Consider the following 22,069-nt stretch of genomic DNA (forward strand, 5'->3'; position numbering starts at 1 on the left):
TATTTCATTTACCAAAAAAGTTCTATGGTTCACAAAAAAATTTTGTTCAATGGAAAAAAGAGGTTGGTAATGTAGGAATCCCACTGTGTCGCATGCCTTTAAGGCAAAAAAAACTATTTTTCAACAAAGTAGAATTTTTGGTGAAATAGTTTAACTGAAAGAAATAAAAAATATCACTTTTGAACAAAACAGTTAAATTTTTGAAGAAAATAATTAAATTTTTAACCATATAAATTGATTTTCAATTTACAGAGATAAATTTCGAACTAGAACAAAATTTAAACTTCGCTAAAAACAATTGCATTTTCAAGAAAAATTTTTTAAACCAAAGACAGGGTTTTTAGTAGATTGTTAAAGTTTCAACATACAAAGTATTATTTGAAAAAAAAAGTAATAGTTGATATTTCAACGAAAAAATATTAAATCACAACAAATGAAAATACAAATTTTCCAAAAAATAGTCGAATTTTTAAGCGGAGATAAATTTTTCAAATCAAGTAAATCTTTTTTATAAATCAGTGTAATATTCAAAGAAAGGGTTAATTTTCAGCCAAACAGCGGCATCTTTTAACAAAAAAAAAGGAAATTTTAAACCAAGAAAATTAGTTTTCTTGCAAAAAATTCATATTTTCAACTAAAAAAAAAAAGATAAAATTTTTGCAAAAAAACGGAAAAGTTACTTTCTTTGAGAAAAAAATAAAATGTTCAATAAAATAGTTGAATTTTCTACAAAAAAGATCAAACTTCAAAGAAATAAAATAAACTTCAACTTTCCCACCAAATAAGAATTTTTAATTTTAAAAGAAATCTCAAGGAAAATATTAATAATGCAATTCCAATAAAAATATGATTTTTTTTGTAACATTGTAGTTTAATTTTCACTTAAAACTATAAATTCCCAATGGAAAATGCTGTATATAAAAAATATTTCAACAATTAACCAGTTCCATTTTTATCCCAAAAAAATGAATTTTCCAATATCAGAATAAACCAAAAATGATTACTCTCAAAAATTGGTTAATTTTTAACCAAATAATACAATTTTTAACTAAAAATATAATCTTCATGGAAAAGGATATTCCGTAATCTTCTAACATAGAATCTTTTACAAACAGAATAAAAAAAATTTCAAAATAAAATTTAAATAATTCGAATTATCCTTTATAATGCGCCTCTTATAAATATTTTGTAAGTTTTTTAAAAGATTTTTTTTTCGAAATCCTAATTTTTCCTGACCTACGGCCACCCTGGTGCTACCACAATTTCTAAAAACTAAAAGCAAAAAATCAGTATTTCTTCAAATTAGGTTTTTTTATTACAAAAGAAACTTATACAACGTTTAACACTTGCATAACATCACTGAGTTTTTTTTATACTTAGCTCGTACTACAAAATGCAATAGGTATTTTCTTTTTTCGTTCATAAAAACAATGTCCTAATAACTCTTTTTTTTATTTTTTTTTGTATCAGTATCATAAAGCTAAGTTTCAGTACCATCCTTTCTATACATTCCTTCATATTAGACAAAATATATATTTCTTTTTGTTTAATATTTACTTTAATTATCGTCACAGGCGTAGTACAACATGTAAGACCGGTAACAAAAAAATAAAGACTAGCAGCTGGCAATATTGTCAATCTGTCTTTTGCAACCATATCAACGCAGATTGAGTTGCCAGTTATCAAATCATTGATAAGAAACATTCATCCGTAACGTTTATACTCTACACATATAAATTTTGAGATTACGTTCTGCATATGCATATCTTGACAATTCAACTTAACTAAAAATATAAAAGTAAAAAAAAAACTATGCGTCGATTAAAAAAAGAAATAATAATAATAATATTATTTAAAGTAATGAGAATACTGCGGTTCAATTCTTAATCACCAAATTTAAAAGTTACGAAATTCACAAGGTATGAACGAATCTTTCTTGCTCACCAGTTTTCTTCTGGCTCTCCACCAGTCTCGGCAGCGTTAAAATCGGTGGTGGGCGCATTTCCAGACTGAAATAATAACCAAGAAATTACATTTAATTAATGCAGAAATTAAATTTTCAAAAATTGTATGTTTACCCAATTTTTGATGTACATAAAAGAATTTGTCAAGTCAACAAAAGTTTTATCAGGGAATTTTTTCGCAAGCATACATTCTATTGTAAAAAATTAAAATAGAATATTTCAACAATTATGATTCTTCATTTGTAAAAGTAGCTTCACATTACCGTATTTAATTGTTTTGTTGTTTTTTTCGGTTTAAAATTAATTTTTTCAACTTAAAATTGATCATTTCTAAGTGAAAACTCATGTATATTGTTGGAACTTTTACAAGTTGTTGGCCATATTTTCTGTTTTTTTTTTTGACAGAAAAATTTTTCATTGTTAAAAATTTAATTTACGTTGAAAAGTAGTATTTTTTGGTTCAAAATTGGTTAAAAGTTAAATCCTTTTGTTAAAAACTATTCTTTTTAGGTACACTAATTGAATGGAAAATCCATATATTTGGTTGAAAATTCGTCAGTTATTATTACTTTTTTAACTAGAAATTTAATTATTACAGTTGAAACCACTATTTTGATGAAAATTATTTTCTTTTTTCATTATTATTTTTTTAATTGAAAATATAATTGTTCTAGTTGAATATTTCATCACGATAGTTTGAAATTTACCTCGTTGACTTCAAATCAATTCTTTTTTGTTACTGAAAATTTCACTATTAAATTTTTGTTTGAAAAAATAACATTTTTAGTAACAAAAAAAATCGTCTTTTTTGGTATAAATTAATGTTCTTTGTTAAAAATACATCTAATTAGTTTAAAATTTTACTATTCCAGTTCAAAATTCATCACTTTGAAAATGCAACTATTAAAAAAAAAATCAACTATTTTGCGAAAGATTCATGTATTAAAAAAAAATTATTTGATAGAAATTAAATTTTTTTGTTTGAAAATTCATCTTATTCGTTCAAAATTGATCTGTTTGGTTGAAAATGTAACTAATCCAGTTGAATATTCCACAATTTTAGTTGAAAATGTAGCTTTTTGGTACAAAATCTAACTACTTCATTCAAAGATTCATAATTATAGTTGAAAATTCATCACTGTAAATTGAAAATTGTTTTTTTTTCAATTAATTTTTTAACGGAAAATTTAATTATTTTATTTATGGTTAAAAATTGACATTTTCAGTTTTAAATTAAAACTATTTGGTAGAAAATTGGCCTTTTCTTAGTTAAAAATTTAAGTATTTCGTTTAAAAATTCATGTATTTTATTGAAAAATCGTCTTTTTCGGTAGATAATTAATCCTTTGTTTAAAAATTCATTGTTTTTTTTTTAAATTAAAATATACCAAACAAATATTCATCAATTTTATTTGTAAATTTATCTTTAGCGTTGAAAACTTAATCTAGTTGAATATTCTGTAATTTTAGTTAAAAATTGACCTCTTTTGCACAAAATTCATCACTTTAATTGAAAATTTAACTATTTTGTTGTTTTTTTTTTTATTAAAAATGCTTTTTTTATGCTGAAAATTTAAAAGTTTTATTCATGGTTACAAATGGATCTTTTTCTGTTTTGAATTCAACTAACTGTTTTAAAACTTGTCTTTCTTAGTTCAAAATTCAACAATTTTTTTTTTTTTTAGAAAATTCATGTATTTTTATTAGAAAGATCGTTTTTCATTTCATACAAAATTGATTTTGTTTGAAAATTCATCCTTTTTGTTGAAAATTCATCATTATAGTTGAAAATTCATTACTTCAATTGAAAATTTAACTGTTTTGTTAAAAATAAATTTTTTTTAAAGTGAAAATTTTAATATTTGATTTACGGTGAAAAATAGATCTTGGGTCTCTATGTTAAAATATAATCTTTTTGGTTTAAAATTTATCTATTGCAATTGAAGATTTATAATTTCAATTGGAAATTCATCAGTTTGATTGAAAATTTGCTATTTCTGATCGAAAATTAATTATTTCAATTATAAACTTAACTATTTCATGTTTTGTTGGAAACTTAATCTTTTTTTTAGTTGAAATTCAACTATTTGGTACTTGAGCGACAAATGCAATAAATGAATTATGAACTGTAATTTAATAATTTCAAAATAATCAATATAAACTTTTAATTATAATGGAAATATTAAATAAGAAATTTAATTTAATTAAAACTGTTTGAAAAAAAATTTTCTATTATCTACTCCACTTAATATTAATATTTCATGAAATATACACAATGAAACATTAATTGAATCCTTAAAAATTTGAGAAAAAAAACCCCATTATTTGTTATAAACTTGCCCGAGTTCATTATTAATGAAAAAAAGCAAATGCAAAATATTTGAAATTGTCAGAAAAATTGTTAATTGATAAAAAAATTACTTCTGGAAAATACTAACCTGACGGAAATCGTGAGCACCAAAGCTTGATTTTCCCGGCTGAAAGCTAATGCCGCTGTCTCCAGATTGCAAGAAATCGGGAATGGGTTGTCCCGCCTGTTTGAGAATTCTCACCAGGTCTCCCGCCATTGCCGCATCCGACTCCGGATCATAAAAGGTCGTCGCACGACCCTTGTGTCCAACTCGACCCGTTCGTCCAATCCTGTGGACGTGCATGTCAATCTCTTTGCTGATATCATACTGTATCACGTGCGAGACCCCCTTAATGTCGAGTCCTCGCGCCGCGACATTCGTCGCCACCAAAATCTTCATCTTCTGATATCGAAAATCGCGCAGAGCTTCCTCCCGCTGACTCTGCAATCGATCCCCATGAATGCTCGTCGTCGGATAATTATTCTCCGACAAATACGCAGCGAGAAAATCCGCCGTTTTTTTCGTCTCGACGAAAATAATTGTGCCCGCCAGCGTGCCATTCTCCTTCTCCTTGTCAAGAATCTCCACCAGTCGCGGCTTCTTCTGCTTACGAATAACCTCGTGAAAGTTTTGCTCCACGTCCTCGTTGGCGCCACCGACAATGCCCACCGTGATAAAGCCATAGTCGGGCTTGAGAAATCGGCCGGCGAGTTTTTGAATTTCTTCGGGGAAGGTCGCCGAGAACATGAGTGTCTGTCGGTCCTTTGCCATCGTTTCGTGATCCACAATTTTGTCCACGTCTTTCATGAAACCCATGTCCAACATCCGGTCGGCTTCATCGAGCACCAGGTATCGAAGCGAGCCAAGCTGGATACGTCCTCGATCGAGAAAGTCCGTTAATCGGCCCGATGTGCCGACAACAATGTGCGCTCCATTCAGAATTCGCTTGGCCTGATAGCCGACAGCAGTGCCTCCGTAAGCCACCTCAATCTTGAGTATCGACGAGCTGGCAAACTTGCGACACTCGTCGGCAATTTGAATGGCCAGTTCTCGTGTGGGTGCCATCACTAAACACTGGGGCTCGCAGTGCTCGCCGTGACAGACCAAATCACGCGGATCCGAGAGCAGAGTGTTGATGATGGGGACCATGAAAGCGGCCGTTTTTCCCGATCCCGTTTGAGCACAAGCCATTAAATCGTGTCCGGCCATAATAATTGGCAGCGCGTACTTTTGAATGGGCGTGGGCGTCGTGTAGTGACACTTTTTGATATTTTCGACGACAAAGGGTCGCAGGCCGGCAGTTTCAAAACTCTCGATTGGCTGCGGCATACCATCGTTCACTTTCACCTTGATTTTCTCAAAATTCTTAAAGTTGATGCCCTCACCAATTCCCGAGTCGAACATCTTCTCCTCGTCTTGTTCGGGCTCTGGAGGAATGTAGATTTCCTTGTTGACTGGCTCTTTCTTCTCGCCACCGTCCTCATCGCCGAAACCGCCGCCGCCGCCGCCACCACCACCGCCAAAATCTCGATCGCCACCATCGCCGTCGCCATCTCGACGGCCACCACGACCTCGGCCACGTCCTCCTCCTCTTCCTCGACCTCGGTCGCCTTCGCGATTGAATGGTTTGAAACCGCCGCCATCTCCATCGTCGTCGCCTCCGTAGCCACCTCCACCATTTCTGTCGCTATATAAATAAAGAGAGAATCAATGTAGATAAGATTGAAAATTTTCATGAGTTGACAAAAAAAATATAGTTTAAAAATTCCTTAATTTTTCAGGGTCTTTTTTTTACAATATTAACCCTTAAAGGGCATACTGGCTGTATAACACCCATCGACTTATTTGCGCCTTAACAAAACGTACCAAATTCAAGAAAATGGAACATATGGCGCCAGATTAACAAATAACATGAAAACCTATTTTTCTATGTCATCTTCACATAATTTTGATTCTTATAATTTTTATACGCAGTTTAAGATCAATAAAATTGTTTAATCACGCAAAGTAGGGTGTTTCATTTTTCATTGTATTGAAGCTTTTATTTTTTAGAATAAATACCTTCTTTCTAACGAACACTAGAAGACTAATTTTATTTATGAAGCGCCTTAATCTTAAACCTTAAATCTTAAGAAATTATGAATTTTATAGTGACAGAAAGTCATTTTTTAATTTAAAAAAAAAATACTTTAAGTTTCAAAAACTGTTACGAAACCTTTCTCCCCTTGAACTAGATAGATTAAACATCATTAATTTATTTTCTTGTAAAAAAAAACTATCAAATAACGTCGGCACAGTATACGTGTAAATACCCTTGGGCGCACAAGACCCAGTTTGTTTTTTATGTAATTTGACGAAAGTATCACCTGTAAGGGTTAAAAAAATCTACTCGTTAAATAATTATTCATTTTTAACATTTTACAAACAGAATTGACATTGCAACCTACTCTCAAGATTGCACAACTATTCCAGTTTTTGTTTACAATTATATTAAATATAAAAATCTACTAATTTATAAAAAAATCTGTGGAGTACTTTTGCACATTTTATAAGCAGAGTTGACACAAAAACATTGTTTCAAAATCCCACAACTTTGCAGATCTATTTTTTATTGAGTAAATTAAATTCAATATAAAAAAAATCTACTGATCGCAAATTCATTTTTGTACAATTTAGGAACAAAATCAGATCAAAAAAAGGGAAATAGGGTAATTTTTTTTTCAAAAAAGGGAAAACAATTGATCAATTTTTACATGTGAAAAATATTTTTTAAAAAGACTTTGTTTATAAAGCTACATTTTAAAATAATATTAAACGATTTTGAACTTTTTGCAAGTTTTTTAATTCTTACCTGAATGCACTGAAAAAACTATTAATTTGTCAGTAGCAATCCAGTTTAAATATCGATTTTTTTCCATCTTTTTTGTTTCAATTTTGTTCAATTTTTTGGCGTTTAAATTTTAATTCTCAGTTTTCTTAAAATTTCTGGCGTCAAAAATGCAATTTGCGATTTTGTTCAATTTACGAAAATTGAATTTTCATTCGCATGTTCAAATCTCTTCAATTTTCAAGTGTTGAAAACTCAATATCAATTTCCTTTAATTTAGAACATTTTTATAATTCAATTTTCAATTCTCTTCAATTTTCTTTAATTTCTAGTGGCTAATAATTCAATTTTTAATTCTTTTTAACTTTTTACTGTTGAAAATTCAATTTCAATTTTTTTTTAAATTTTTAACAGTTAATTATTAAATTTTCATCTGTTTAATTTTCAAGAGTTGAATTTTCTACTGTTGAAAATTAAATTATTAATCTCCTTAAATTTGCATTATTTGATTAATTCTCTTAATTTTTCAACAATTGAATTTTCTACTGTTCAATATTAAATTAACAATTTTTTTTAATTTTCCCTAATTTCTAACAGTTAAAAATTCAAAGATCAATTTTCTTCCATTTTCAAAATTTGATACAAAATTTAATTTTCAACTCTCCTTAATTTGTAACAGTTTTTCAACTTTTAAAAATTGAAGTGTCTTATATTCAATTGTTTCAAATAGAAAAAAAGCGATGTTAATAAATATAAATTAACATTTCAATCCATAAAGAAAAATGGATAAAAGTTAAATTTTTCTAATATGAGTCACCATTGACAAATTAGTATTTGGCAAATAACGTCATCCCATGAATTCTCTATAGGAAATTTATAACATTAAAAATAATCAATCTCGTAATCAAGAATATTTTCTCTTTTAAAAATACCTGAATTAATAATCAAATCGTGATACTTTTTCGCCCGAAAAATTATTTTACCAATTTTTTTTAGATCCTAAATATTGTATAATCATACTTTTAACTAAAGAAATCAATGTTTGTAAATTTAGAAATTAAAAAGTCGCCCTAATATCATAATATAAATTGTTACGGCTTTGAAATACATAGGTGTCTAAAATAGAAAATAAGAGCTCCAAGCTTTAAAAATTTTTAAATGAAGCTTGAAAATTAAAATGTATCACCTATTGAAGTCACGATCTCTTCCTCGACCACCACGACCACCACCGTCTCTGCTATACGAAGGTTTGAAGCCACCGTCATTTCCGTCATCTCCACCCCCATAACCACCTCCTCCGCCATTTCTGTCGCTAATAAAGAAAAGAAAACGAGCTATGAAATTTTATAAAATTAAAACTCTAAATCAGGAATTCAGGCTTCAAAATAAAATTAAAATATCATATAAATCATTAATGAAAATAAAAATTTGAACAATTCAGGCTTTCCAATAAATCGGCATTAATTAAAGTCAATTACTTGTTGTAGCCTCCACGACCTCTTCCTCGACCACCACCTTCTCTGTTATACGAAGGTTTGAAGCCACCGTCATTTCCGTCGTCATCGCCTCCGCCATTTCTGTCACTAATAAAAAAAAAAGAAAATTTTCGTAAAAAATAACAATTCCAAAAAAGCTTAAAAATCAAAAGTTCAAATGAATCCCTTCATATATTTATTAAAAATTGAGACCTTTGAATAAATATGGATTAAAATAAATTACCTGTTGAAGCCTCCGCGACCTCTTCCTCGGCCCCTCCGCTCACCGCCGTCTCTGTTATAGGAGGGCTTAAAGCCCCCGTCGTCACAGTTATCGTCGCCTCCACCATTTCGATCACTAACAAATCAAAAAATAATCATTTTCCAAAATTCAGAATTTTGTAAAGCTTAAATCAGATTTTAGAGTTTTAAAAATCCTGATCTGAAAAAGCTTTCAAAACAATTTATATAAATGAAATATTGAAAGGAAAGTAATTTTAAAAACTAAAACAATCACCTGTTATAGGACTTGTAGCCACCTCCATTATCATCTCTTCGGAATCCTCCGCCTCTTCCACCTCGCCCTCTTCCACCACGGTCTCCACGATCACCTCTAAAAATTCAGATTTTATTAATAATTCTACCAAAAAAAAAATATATTAGTCAACGTAAAAATTATCACGAATTTTAATCTTTTGCTTAATATTTTGAAAAAGTATTAGCAAAATGTATTAATTCTTGAATTACCGATCATACGAGGGCTTAAAACCACCATCATCGCCGCCACGGCTTCTATAAAAAATATAGAAAATTCGTATTAAAGAAATAAGGCAGAAAAAAGGCGTAAAATTTTATATTGGTACACACTTATAACTATTTGTAGGCTTGAAACCGTCATCATCATTTGTAGGCTTAAAACCATCGTCGTCAAAGTTTGTGGGCTTGAAACCACCGTCGTCGTCGTCAAAGTTTGTGGGCTTGAAACCACCGTCGTCGACGTCAAAGTTTGTGGGCTTAAAACCGTCGTCCTCGCCAAAGCTAAAAAGTGAAGAATCACAAAATTAACTTTAAAAAATTTGTGTCCGTTTTTGAACCTGGAATAATTTGAAATTGGAAATATTAAGGAATCCTGGTCAGGTTTAAGTTTACCTTTTTGTGGGCCTGAATCCGTCTTCATTGTTATTTTTGTTATTGAAGCCTCTGCCTCGACCACCTCCACCACCGCGAAAACTGTCGCCGTCATCATTGCGCGCAAACCCGCGCCCTTTACCCCCAAAATTACGACCACCAGAATCACCTCCGAAGGTTTTCTTCAGACCAGAATCCGCATCTCCCTCCCAATCACTCATCGTATCTGTTAATTAAACCATTTTATTATTTAAATTTCGTTTAAAAAATCAATGAATAAGAATATTATGAAAATTATTTTAATATAATTTACTTATTTCACAATTTTCACGAAGATTATTCTCGCTAAAAAAACAACAACTAAAACTTAATCACTTCTAATATTCTATAATTCTTTACGCTCTTTTGCTAACAGAAGACCAATTTAATTTTCTTCATTTCATAATTTTATTTTTTTAACTTTCTATTCCTTTTGCGGAATATTAGAATAATGTATTGAGTTGCGAATTCAAATTGTGCACAAACCAATATAAAGAACAAAACCTACTTTTAAGCTCAGTTTTTTTTTAATCTGCAAAAAATAAACCTTTTTATTTATTCTTGAAGTTTCTTCAGCTGTTATCGAAGAATTATAACATTTTTGTTTCATGAATAGATTTTTTCCTGGGCTTCAAAATTATACATTTGTCCTTTTTTTAAAGCTATTTTACTGTTTTAAAAACTCATATATTTTGTTAAAAATGCATGTTATCAACTGACGATCCATCTCTTTTATCTAAAAACTATTTCGTTTATTTTTGGTGGTTATTTTTATTTTTTCATTTTATTTTAATCATTTAATTTTGATTAGACGGGACCGAAAACAAAACAATCATTCTTAAAATAGATCATATATATCAGAAAGGTGGCGAAAGAATAATAGTTTTGTTTTAAGTAAACAAGATACAAGATTTAAAAATATTTACCACCATTTAAACGAAGAAATAATATGTAAGAGTTGAAAAAAGACTAGAGTTTTTACGGTAAACAATTACATTTTTTCAATATGAATTGAAAAATATTCCAAATTTAAGTTTCGTGAAAAGTTTTTCTTCACGGAAATGAGACTCAGGGTTGACTTTTTTTGCAAAATCATGCTTTTCTTGAAATGTAATCAGTCCCTTCCATGATCAAGCATATTCGTCAATTTAAACATGCCAATAAGAAAAAACGACAAACAATGAGACAATATTTGTTTTAGTGAAAATTTCAGCGAATCATCAATTTCTGTATGAATTAAAAATATAATGACGTATTTGAAAATACTAAAATAAATAATACTAATAATTAGTAAGCAACTTATACTAATTCAAGATAAAAAGGAAAACTAAACTTAAACAATAAAAATGTAAATATTACCAAATTATTATTAATTCGGGAAAATAAAATATTCTAAAGTTTCTTGAAGAAATATAATATCACGAAATGAGGAACAAAATTATATTGGTCATTTGTTAACTAAAAGAGGCGTAAATAAATGTAGGATATTGGAAATGATCAATTTTCAGTTATTTTTTTTTTGAACAAGAATTTAAATATTCACAAATTTTCGTTCTCTTTAATTGATTAAATGAATTTAGCGAATTAGAATATGAAAGAATCATTTAAATCAACACGGTTCATGGCCATATATCGGTTACAAAAGATTAGTGTTTACATGTTATCATGATGAATCAAAAAAATAGCGAATTCAATTCTTGATTTAAAAATTCTCAAACAATTTTTATATTCTTCTAGTGACTCTTCAAATTGATTTTTATATTTGTTTCAGTAATTGGAAAACATTAACCATTAACAAAGAAAATAATGCTTTTCGATTATTTTCTTTTAATTACACAAATAAAATTGTCAAGCTTCTATAGATAAATATAAATAAATCAAAGTTTCGACTATCTAATCGATTATACAACATTCGGCCATGTTAAAGAACGTGAACCTAAGAGTACTAACAGTATTTCAAATCCCTAAACAATCAAATTTCTGAAAGTATCACTTTATTTATTGTATAAACTATATATCCTCCTAAATAATAGCAAATACAATCAGTGGAAAAAAATGAAATGCATAAAAATGTGAACAAAGAACTATTCATTCTCAGCATGTTCACTTTAAACGCTTCAATATCTAAACACAAACATTTGAACCCTTGATTTCTCAGAATTGTAATCGGGCGGACCTAATTCGCTGAATATGAATATAAATTTCAAATATATAACTAAATTCGACCGATAATATTTTTGTCACAATAATTATTTATGAATCACAGAAAAAAACAGTTGAAAACGAAGACTTGAAATTTTCAATTCAATCAGTAATTAAGGATTTGCAATCTCACGCACGTGATTAATTAACTTACTTCCGGTTCAAGCAAGTTTCAGTCAAAAGTACAATGTTCGAAATACGCGTATTACATCTGAAAAAGAAAGTAACAAAAATCACAGAAAATTAAGAATTTCACGCCGCGATTTCTTAGAATTGTGTGCACGTGTACCGGCGAACTGCAGCGAGCCGCTTGTCGATTGAAGATTCCAACCAAAAACAACGCACATTGCGATTTTTGTTAAAAAACTAAATTGTCACGATTTCAAGCCTTTCATATTACTTGAAAAAAAAGATCACGACACAAGCCACAACCGGATTTAAGAATCAACACGAAAGTTCGTCCATTTCGGTCGATTTTTCGGCGTAGTTATTTACGCCATGTGGCCTTAGGGAATTAAAAATGGTTACTACTTGCCTTCGATGCTTTATTTCCCTGCTGATCTAAAAGCCGGCTGCTTCTAAGATGAAGTCTTGAATCTCGTCCGGTAATATAAAAACTAGCAGGTGAATTTCCGTTGGCCTCTGTAGATATTTGTTGGCAAAAGGACACCGGTCGTCAGCGAGTTGTTACTTGCACAACCTCGCAGCACAAAGTGGTACGAATATAGGCGCAAGCAAGAGTCGATCAACGAGCAAAGCCGCAATTCCGTGAAGGGGACAAAGGAAGGAGTCGAGGGTGGGATATGATTGGCTCTCGAATATGTGTGGAATCACGTGATATCCAATACTCGCCGGTGTTTTTACTGCGCATGTTCATCGAATGCCAGTTGGCGCCAAATTCTATAGAAGAGTAGACCTATTTTTCGCCTGATATCGTTGACTCGAGTAATAAAATACGAATATGACGGCCTGGTGCTTATACTCTATCATGACGGTGCAATATTTTGTCTTCCTTTGTCGAAGCCAGCTCTGAAAAATCATTAAATTCATCGCGATTTGATCTTGATGAAAATTGAAACCATCTTCACGTCTCACCAAGGCCCGCCAAACTATATATCGATTCTGAAGTGTGCGCTACTTCGGATTGTATAAAATAGCAGGACCGTAAGGATTAAGGGCGCTTTCAAATAGAAGATGAATATTTTTATTGATAATAATTTTAGGGCATATAATAAAATCTTTCTGATTTAATATATATTTTTTTAATTTTCTAAATTGATTCCTTTCAATTTACAAATATCTAGTAATTAACATTCTTTCAATTTTTTTCTCCAAATTGTTCGGGTGAATTTTCTCGTCTTGAGAAAAAACATTTTATATCAAGAACTGAAAGTTTGATTTTTTATATTACTGAATGAGCACATAAAATTTCAAATTATACTATCACAACTTATAAAAATGTTATTTGGCTTGTAGTATTGTTTTTTTTTTAATTACTTTTTTTTCATTAAAATTTTTCGTTGAAAACAAATAATAACAATGTAATTATGAAAGAAAAATTACCATTTGGTTTTATTAATTGGCTGCTCATTAAAGTAGTAGCGCCAAAAATCAGATCTCTGAACAAAAATAGTTTTTATAAGATTTTAAGAACCAACATAATATTACTGATGATGGAATTTCAAATAAAAAAACATTATTTTTAATGCTAAAATGTTGCAATCTACCTATAGTATTTATTGTTACAATGTTTTTTTGAAATTTAATTTGGTCTCATTATCGTTCCTTATCAATTTTTTTTAAATGGTTGAATTCTAATAAATTATAGGTTATTTCTTTCACTAATTAAACATTTTTATAGTTAAATTTAAAGATTATAAAGAGTGCTTTGAATTAAATGGCAAATATTTTTATCACAAAATTTATTCACATAATAAAACATTTGTAATTTAATAATTTAATTTAAAAATTACCTAGATAGTTTCTTCTAATTAACGAATGTCTATTAATTAAAATTCTTTCAAATATTTTCTCTAAATTCCTCGAGTAAAATTTGTTTTATGAAACAAATTTTTTTAATAAAAAACTGAAACATTGTTTCTTTATATTTCTGAATGAGCACACAAAATTTCAAATTATAGTGTCACAAGTTCTAAAAATGTTATTTTTTTTGTAATATTGATTCCGTGAAATCAAAATTTTTTAAATGAAAATCTTAAAAATAAAATTCATAACAATATGCGAATAAAAAATTTCTATTTGAATTTATTCATTTTCGGCTAATGAAAGTAGTAGAGCCAAAAATCAGATCTCTGAAAAAATAGTTTTTGTATAATTTTAAGAATCAACATAATATCACTGTTTATGTAATTTCAAATAAAAAACATTTTTTTGTATGAAAAGATTTTAAAACTGATAAAAAACATTTATTTTAACAATATTTTTTAAAATGATTAAGTTTCTTCTTACTATCGTATCTTACCAATTTTTGAAAAATGGCTGAATCTTACTAAATGATGATTTTTTTCTGGAAAAACACTCTCTACAACTCCACTGTTTCCAATTTTTAAAGTAAATTTTTCTATATCTAAAGTCTTTGAAACAATTAAAAATTATTGTTTTAATAAGCAACTTCATTTAAAGATTATAAAAGGCGCATTTAATTAAAAGATAATTATTTTCATAACCAGTTTTAAGTTATATAATAAAACCTCCAAAAATTACTTATTTTATTTTAAAAATGATCGAGTTTTATTCTTTTTAATTTACAAATATCTAGTAATTAAAATACTTCCAAATGTTTTCTTTAAATTGCTCGAATGAAATTATTGTATTTGTTTGTACTATTTTTTAAAGAAAAATTTTTAATAGCCAAATATTTCGATTCTGTTTTTGCCCTGATTATATCGTACATAAACATTGAATTAAACGTTTTTTTTTTAAATTCAAATAAAAATCTTTGAAGAAAACTAACAGTAGCTCTCAAGCTGCAATTTAATAATTCTTGATGATGTAATTTTCAGTTAAAAACATTATTTTTATTGAAAAAAAAGTTAAACTAAAATCGTTAAAACAGTTTTGTTAAAGAATATTCTTTAAACAAATAACTATATTTAAAGATTATTTACTTATTATTAAATCGTTTTTATAAAACCTGTCAATTCGAATTATATATTTCTATAGTCGTAATAAAATGAAGCATAAGTGATAAATTTTAAATTATAGAGGTTTGGCCCTTTGCCCTATTTTTCCTTGAATTTGAAAAGGACTGATGTAAGTATGTAATGGTCACATTAAATTAGATTGGGGGACTATGATAAAAACCATTCCTTTCTCTATTTGATCGTAAAGTGTTAGAAATAGAACATTCATTTTCTATTCGCTTGAATGTTTATACATAATGACTCAGAAATGATTTTTGTACATTAAGTTTAAATTTTTCAACTATTAAGAAATTACAATCTTCATTTTAAAAACATGTATTATTACATTCGTCTATAAAAATTAGCTATTACAAATTTCGGTAAGTTAAGTTTATTTAATGTTTTAACATTATTAATAATATTTTTATTTTACTTTTCATTATTTTCTAATTACATTTTTAATAACAGTGATAATATGGAATATGGATATCATTGGAAGTACTCAATCAAGTTTCCACGCTCCTGCAACAGATGGCAGAGTGACAAAGTTTATGAAAAATTTCAACATTTTTTAAACCTAATTGCTTATTAAGAATTCAAGTCCTCAATCACAATGCAATTTACTGATAAAATAATAATTTTCAAAATTTTAATTAGATTTAAAAAGGTTTTTGTGAAATCTATACAAAGCCGGTTTTGAGAAACCATGAAGTTTTTTTCTTAAAAATAAACGGTCGTTTTTCTCCGACTCTTACATTAAACTTTGTTTACCCGTATTTAGATACTTAATATCTCGAAAACATATTTTTGTTTTTTATTTTTACTTACAACTGAATTTTTTATCGCAATATACAGCCGAGCTCGCTTGGCTTGTAGTTTAGTAGCACTTTTATATTGTCAACATCAATATGCATTTTCTAGAACATGGATACCTTTTTTTGAATAAAACTTTTTTGGCCTAAATTTAGCAATACTATAAAGGCAAAGTTTGGTTGAAATATTTTTTGTTTATTGATTGAAAAATCTTTCTTAGTCGAACATTTTTCTTCCCAGTGTAAAAATTCATCTCCTTTGATAAAAATTGTAACTGTTGAAAATTAATCTGTTTTAGCTGAGGATTTAACTATGTTGATAAAATCAAAAAATTGAATTTTCTTAAAAGTAGTAGTATACATAGTACTTTTCAATTAAAAGAATTAGCTTTCAACCAAACAATATGGCTATTCCACAAAAGATAAATTTTCAATCCAAAAGGATGAATTTTTCCAAAAAGATGCCTTTATGACAAAAAAGTTAAATTTTTAACAAAATTAATTTCTTTTAAATAAAAAGAAATCAATTCTGAACCAAAAATACAATAGTAAAGACAATTTGTAAAAAAAACTTTTTTTATTTAAATTGATAAAATTATTTCTTTAATCTCTCAATTTGTCCATTACTGAGCGTAAAATGGTTCTACTTTTATCAAACAATATTGCAGCTCATTAAGATTAAATGGGAGATTAATGTTTATCAACGGCCGGTCGATGAAATCTGTTTATCCGTTTCCTGGTTCTGCGGGCATAAATTATTAACAACGTTGCGATAATAATAAAATTGGTCAGTAATCAATGATGGACAATTATTGTGCGTAAGTGCAACTTTCTCTAGACTTTTACAAGGATTCTATTATCACTCTACACATTCACATTAAATAACGTTTTTCAGTTAAAAGTGACAAAAGATCTGATCGCAAAAACAATTTTCTTATCGCGTTGAGTTTATACAAGCTCAAAACCTGTAGACACTCAGCTGATAAACTTAGATGAACAACAATCTAAGATACAAATTAAAAATAAAAGATCGAGAAAAAGATAGTAATTGGACAAACTCATTTTATTTAAAATATTTTTATCATTGGATGAACTTATCTTCAGATTTAAATTGTGAATAATTAAGTAATTTTAAGTAATTATTAAAATTGCGATATATGACTAGAATATTTTTATTATTGGAGATGCGTATTCCTGTTTAGATGGGCATAAAAATAATTTTTTATATACATTATAAATTTTTGATATTGAGTTTACGATAACGATTCTCGAAGGCTAGAAATTCAATCGCGATATATGTACTTGCCGTATTTATCAACAAACTAGACTCTTCGTCGCAAGGTTTGTCGAATGAATCACTATTTTAACCGCAAAGTTATCTCAAGTATTGATAGTTAACAAATATTCATTTCTCGAACAAAATTCAATGTCATTCTAATTTTTTATTTCGAAAATATGTCTTATAAGTTGATTATAATAAAAACATTTTTGTAGCCTAGTTTGATATACCTGCCAGTTTCAAAAGTATACCACAATTTGATTATTTAAATTATGTAAATCCAATTTGAAATTGAACAATTTTAAACACTTTAAATACAATTTTTTTATTTAAAACACAATGAGTTTGAAATTTTCAGTTCGGTACAGTTTCAAGTTTATAATAATTTAAGACGGAAAGCATTTTAAAATTTTAACAGCATTTAAAGTTTTTTTATATTTTTTTTACGGATTTCCAAAAAGTTTAGAAGAGCTTTAAAATATTTCAAAAGATATTTAGAAGTTTTAGAAATTTTAAAAAAGATTCAAAAATGTTAATCTTAAAAGGATTTAGAAAAATTCAAAAAAAAATGTATATTTGTGAAGGTTATAAAAAAAGATGTTTTTTTAATTTTGAAAGATTTAAAAAGATTTAAAAAATATCTAAAGATACCCGGGAAAATGTTAAATGATCTTTTATTTTGAAAAATAAATGTTAAGAAAAGAATACACAAATTTGAAAACCTTCCAAATTATTTTCTAAAATTTCAAAAACTTTAAAGAAATATTTTTCCAATTTTGCAGGATTACAAAATTGTAGAAAAATTCTATCAAGTTTAAGAGATGTTTAAAAGTTTTGAAAAGATTCGATAATAATTTAAATCTTTAGAAGATTTAAAAAAATATTAGACAAAATGTAGATTTTTTAAGATTTTGAAAAAAATAAGATTTCTTAAAAAAGATTTAAAAATTGTAGAAAAATTGTAGCTCAAAAAGATTAAAAAACAATTTAAAACTTGAACATATTCTGAATAATTTAAAATAAAATGTCGATTTTTAGAAGGATTCAGATGGCTAAAAAAAATATTTTAAGAATCCGTGAAAAAAATAAATTGATTCTGAAAAGTCCGGAAAAATAGAAGTCCTGAATTGGAAAATTCCCGAACAATAAAATTCCCGACAGAAAATTCCCAAATTATAGAATTCTAAAATATAAAAAATAAATTTTGTTTTTCAAATAACAAAATTTTCTAGTTCGGATATTTTATAATTCGGCAATCTGTCAGGAATTATATTATTGCGAAATTTTCCAAGTCGGGAATTTTATTAATCGGGAATTTTTTATTCGGGAATGTCAAAGTGTCGGAAATTTTATTATTAGTGATGTCTCAGAATCCCAATATTTAGAAGTTTAGAAAAAATGTCCGCAATAATTTAATATTAGAAATTATTTCAAATAATTAAAAACAAAATGTAGTTCTTTGAAGATTTTGAGATAAGGTTTTGAAGTTTTTTTTAAAGCATTTGGAAAGCTTTCAATAATAAACCAACTTTTTTAAGATTCTTTCGAAAATTTAGAATAATTTTTTATTTCGAAAAATTAATTTTAAGAAAATATTTAAAAAAACATTTCTAAAAATTTCAAAACTTTTCAAAAGAATTCCAAAATCGAAAAACTACACGCGGGCTTAAGGCGCGATTTATGATGCTATTTTTTTTATACAAAAGGAACTTAAAATTGTTGCAAAAATACATAACCAAGAAAAAGTTACATTTTGAAAAGGTAAAGATAATCAGTTCCTTTTAAAAAGTAGCTTACTGATCAAAGTATGTAAAATGATGTCGAAATGCATTGACCTTCAAGGTGAACAGAAGAAGACAATAAATATGATTATTTTTCTTAATATTCCTCCATGGAATTGGAGTAAAGGAGGACTTCTTTAATTACGTAAAAATTAAATCTAATCTACAAGAATTTCATAATTCCGAGCATAATTCACATATAACGAAGTTATCCCAGAATCCGAATTCAGTACTCATCACTCAGCACCTTTTTTTATATGCGTGCGCTATCATCGCATCATTATCGACGTAATATGCATTATAAAAGTTAGGCATGTGTATGCAAAACACACACGTCTTAAGAATATAAGAATAATGAATAAGAAAGGAGGAACAAGAAGAACAAGAAAAAATGCAGTTCCGTCACGACCATGAACGGGACAGAGATAGGACCAGTTTCTAGTATCGTGGTGTCATGAAGTTTTGTAATGCGATATATTCTTCACGCTGTATATTTATCGCAGTTCACATTCGATTGTCTCAGAGGCGGGCAGGTTCTACAGAGTCTGTTTTTTACAAAAGCACAAAAAATTTACATAACAAGTGTATTACAAAAAAGTACAGTTGTGTGACTAAGCAATAGGGTCATCCACAACCATTTTGTTTTTGCTGAAAGTTCAGTTAAATTTGAAATTTAAACTGTATTTTTGTTTACTCCGTAATTTGTAACACTTAATTTAAAAGTGACGAAAGGGTGACCGGGAATGTTCGAGTTTTTAATGAAACATGTGGCGCCCTCATTGCGCGAAACACCTGGTGTGAGGTCATGCACTTTCAAGGACCAGGAAAATACAAGTGTCAGTTTGATAAAAACAATAGAAATATTTGGATACATTAAAGCCAGTTTGGATTATTTACGAAAAGTGAACACGAGAATGTCTTAGCATTTATTATTTTTCACTTTTAAAAAAAGACAAAGCATGAACCTCCTGCTTGTTTAGAAAATACTGAAAGCATATGACGTCACATCTCGGTGACAGCGTGGCGCGACAGGAATACAAGTTCGAAAAAGCATTTTTTGTATTGCACTCATATTTTTAGTGATTTTAAAATTCAAAAATGAAGCAAATGTAGCGGATGACTCTTGTTTTTGAAAAAGTGTTAAAGTTATTATTTCCCCCCTGACTGAAAATGAAATTAGATAGTCTCAATTAAATGCGTTTCGCCTACAGAATACAATTTATTAAATAAATTAATATTGAAATTAAACTGAATTGTAATTGACATAAAGTTGATTTCAATCAAAATAGTACGAAAGCAGCAAATTCAAATCAAAATCGCGTCTCCCGGGTATTGATGCAACGATCGTACATGCTTAAACTCGATTGAGCGAAAAAAAGCACAAAGTGCTTTGAAAAAAAATGTGATGAATATTCATAAAGTGACTTGGCAATTTGATTAAGAATGATCGTTATTGCATACTCAATTAAACCGTAGTGAGCTTTACATGCTTGGATCGTCGTATATGTTTGTAGTGTACGGGAGTGGCCAAACGCATTTGAAATACGCAAGTATTTTAAACACCTCACGTGTTCCCGATAATCACAATCACCTGACATGTTTATTTTGCAAAAGCATCTGAGACTCCACATCGGTGGGAATGGGACTCGATATACCCACGTAATTTATACCAAGAAATGGTAAGTCTCGACATGTTTGCCGCACTTTTGAAGAAAGACCTACATTTGCAGATAGTTTTTGACAATAAAATTTCTTTCTAGGATAATTCGGACTTTCTCTTTCATTAGTGCAAAAACAAATTAATCATTTTCATTTTTTTATGCAAAACTGTAGTATGAAATCATTAAAGAATCACTCAAATAATTGCAATAATGTACATAGGTTTTCCTTAAAATTAATTTCTCGAGACTTCTCAAAAATCTGTGTGGATAGACTACTTAAGGTCTAATTATCTCTGAATTTAAAGAGAAATTCTGGTTACCTCTTGTACCGACGTATTAATTTTAATTCCAAATCCATCGATATAAAAATTAATTTTTTACGAAAAATGCAGGTAAAGTCTTTCCTCAAAAGTACGGAGTGTTATAACAGGGCCTAAAACGTTGATTAATCCGCCACACTTTGTGTATAGTCCAAATTTAACAGTAGTCACAACATCAAAAAGCCTACATTGGAAAAACCAATTTATATTCTGAATGAAATTTTTAGTTTATTTTTTTCATTATTTATTTATAACAGGCTTTGCAGCATTTTTCATATTCCCCCTCTCCTCATTTTTAATGAATTTATCGTTTTCATTGAAAATTCAAATCCTTGATTGAAATTTGAACTAATTTGTTAAAAAATGTTGTTGTTAAATTGAACTCTTTTCGATTTACAATAAAAATATTTTTGTTTACATTTTCAACTACTACATTTTTCATGAGAATTTATATTTTGGTTGAAAATTCAAATACCTACTTCTCAATTTTTGGGTTGAAAGTTGATCTTTTTTATTTAAAAATTGAACTATTTTGTTGCAAATTTATTTTTTAAAGTAAAAAGTTACATAATTTTCTTGGCTGTAAATTTATATTAATGGTTCAAAATTCTATAATTTCATTGAAATGTTTTTTCTTCCTTGAGAGAAGAATTATTCAACTATTTGGTTTAAAATTAAGTTTGTTGTTGAAAATGCAATAGTTTCGTTTAAATTATTTTTTTCCGTTTTTACTGAAAAATTTCTCTTGATTGAAAAATAATCTCTTTTGGTTGAGAATTCAACTATTTAACCCTTAAACGGCCAAAACGCCACTACCGGTACACTGCTTTTCAACGGCCAATAACTAAGACTATTCGACACTAGAAAAAATTGAGACACATATATTTTTATTGCTTAAGATCTCCTCTTTCCGACGGTGCCAATCAAGTTCCTCAAAAAAATTACTTATTATCCCAAAATGCAGTTTAAACAAAAAAAAAACGTTATTTTTCGTGCCTATTTTTTTTGTGAACCATTTTCCAAAGCTTTTCGAGTCTGTAATTAACCTGGAATCTCACTAACCGATGGAATAAATGTCTAAACTTTG

At 28.5% G+C, this 22,069-nt stretch overlaps 2 protein-coding genes across 7 annotated transcripts in view; one reads left to right on the forward strand and one right to left on the reverse strand.

Annotated features, from left to right (window-relative positions):
• LOC117166975 (segmentation protein cap'n'collar) overlaps positions 1–22,069 on the forward strand; it is a 306,553-nt gene that overhangs the window by 261,065 nt on the left and 23,419 nt on the right. The gene's annotated exons all lie outside the window — the stretch shown is intronic.
• On the reverse strand, positions 1,297–12,716 carry LOC117166979 (ATP-dependent RNA helicase vasa). Its single transcript, XM_033351489.1, has 10 exons — positions 12,522–12,716; positions 9,767–9,971; positions 9,485–9,655; positions 9,365–9,409; positions 9,135–9,230; positions 8,862–8,975; positions 8,621–8,725; positions 8,329–8,454; positions 4,403–6,002; positions 1,297–2,009 (listed from the first exon to the last, which is right to left on the reverse strand). Exons 2-10 carry the CDS (start codon positions 9,964–9,966, stop codon positions 1,941–1,943), a joined length of 2,526 nt encoding a protein of 841 aa, XP_033207380.1. The 5' UTR covers positions 9,967–9,971; positions 12,522–12,716; the 3' UTR covers positions 1,297–1,940.

Source organism: Belonocnema kinseyi, chromosome 2 (genome assembly GCF_010883055.1).
Source record: "Belonocnema kinseyi isolate 2016_QV_RU_SX_M_011 chromosome 2, B_treatae_v1, whole genome shotgun sequence".
Classification (NCBI taxonomy): Eukaryota; Metazoa; Arthropoda; class Insecta; order Hymenoptera; family Cynipidae; genus Belonocnema; species Belonocnema kinseyi.

Bases quoted from the DNA above. Each gene is read 5' to 3' on its own strand.
- LOC117166979 (XM_033351489.1), bottom strand. From the start codon at position 9,966: ATGAGTGATTGGGAGGGAGATGCGGATTCTGGTCTGAAGAAAACCTTC. The intron at 9,231-9,364 runs GTAATTCAAGAA...CTGAATTTTTAG, and splicing joins TTTAAGCCCTCGTATGATCG to AGGTGATCGTGGAGACCGTG. The intron at 8,455-8,620 runs GTAATTGACTTT...TTTCTTTATTAG, and splicing joins GGTCGTGGAGGCTACAACAA to CGACAGAAATGGCGGAGGAG.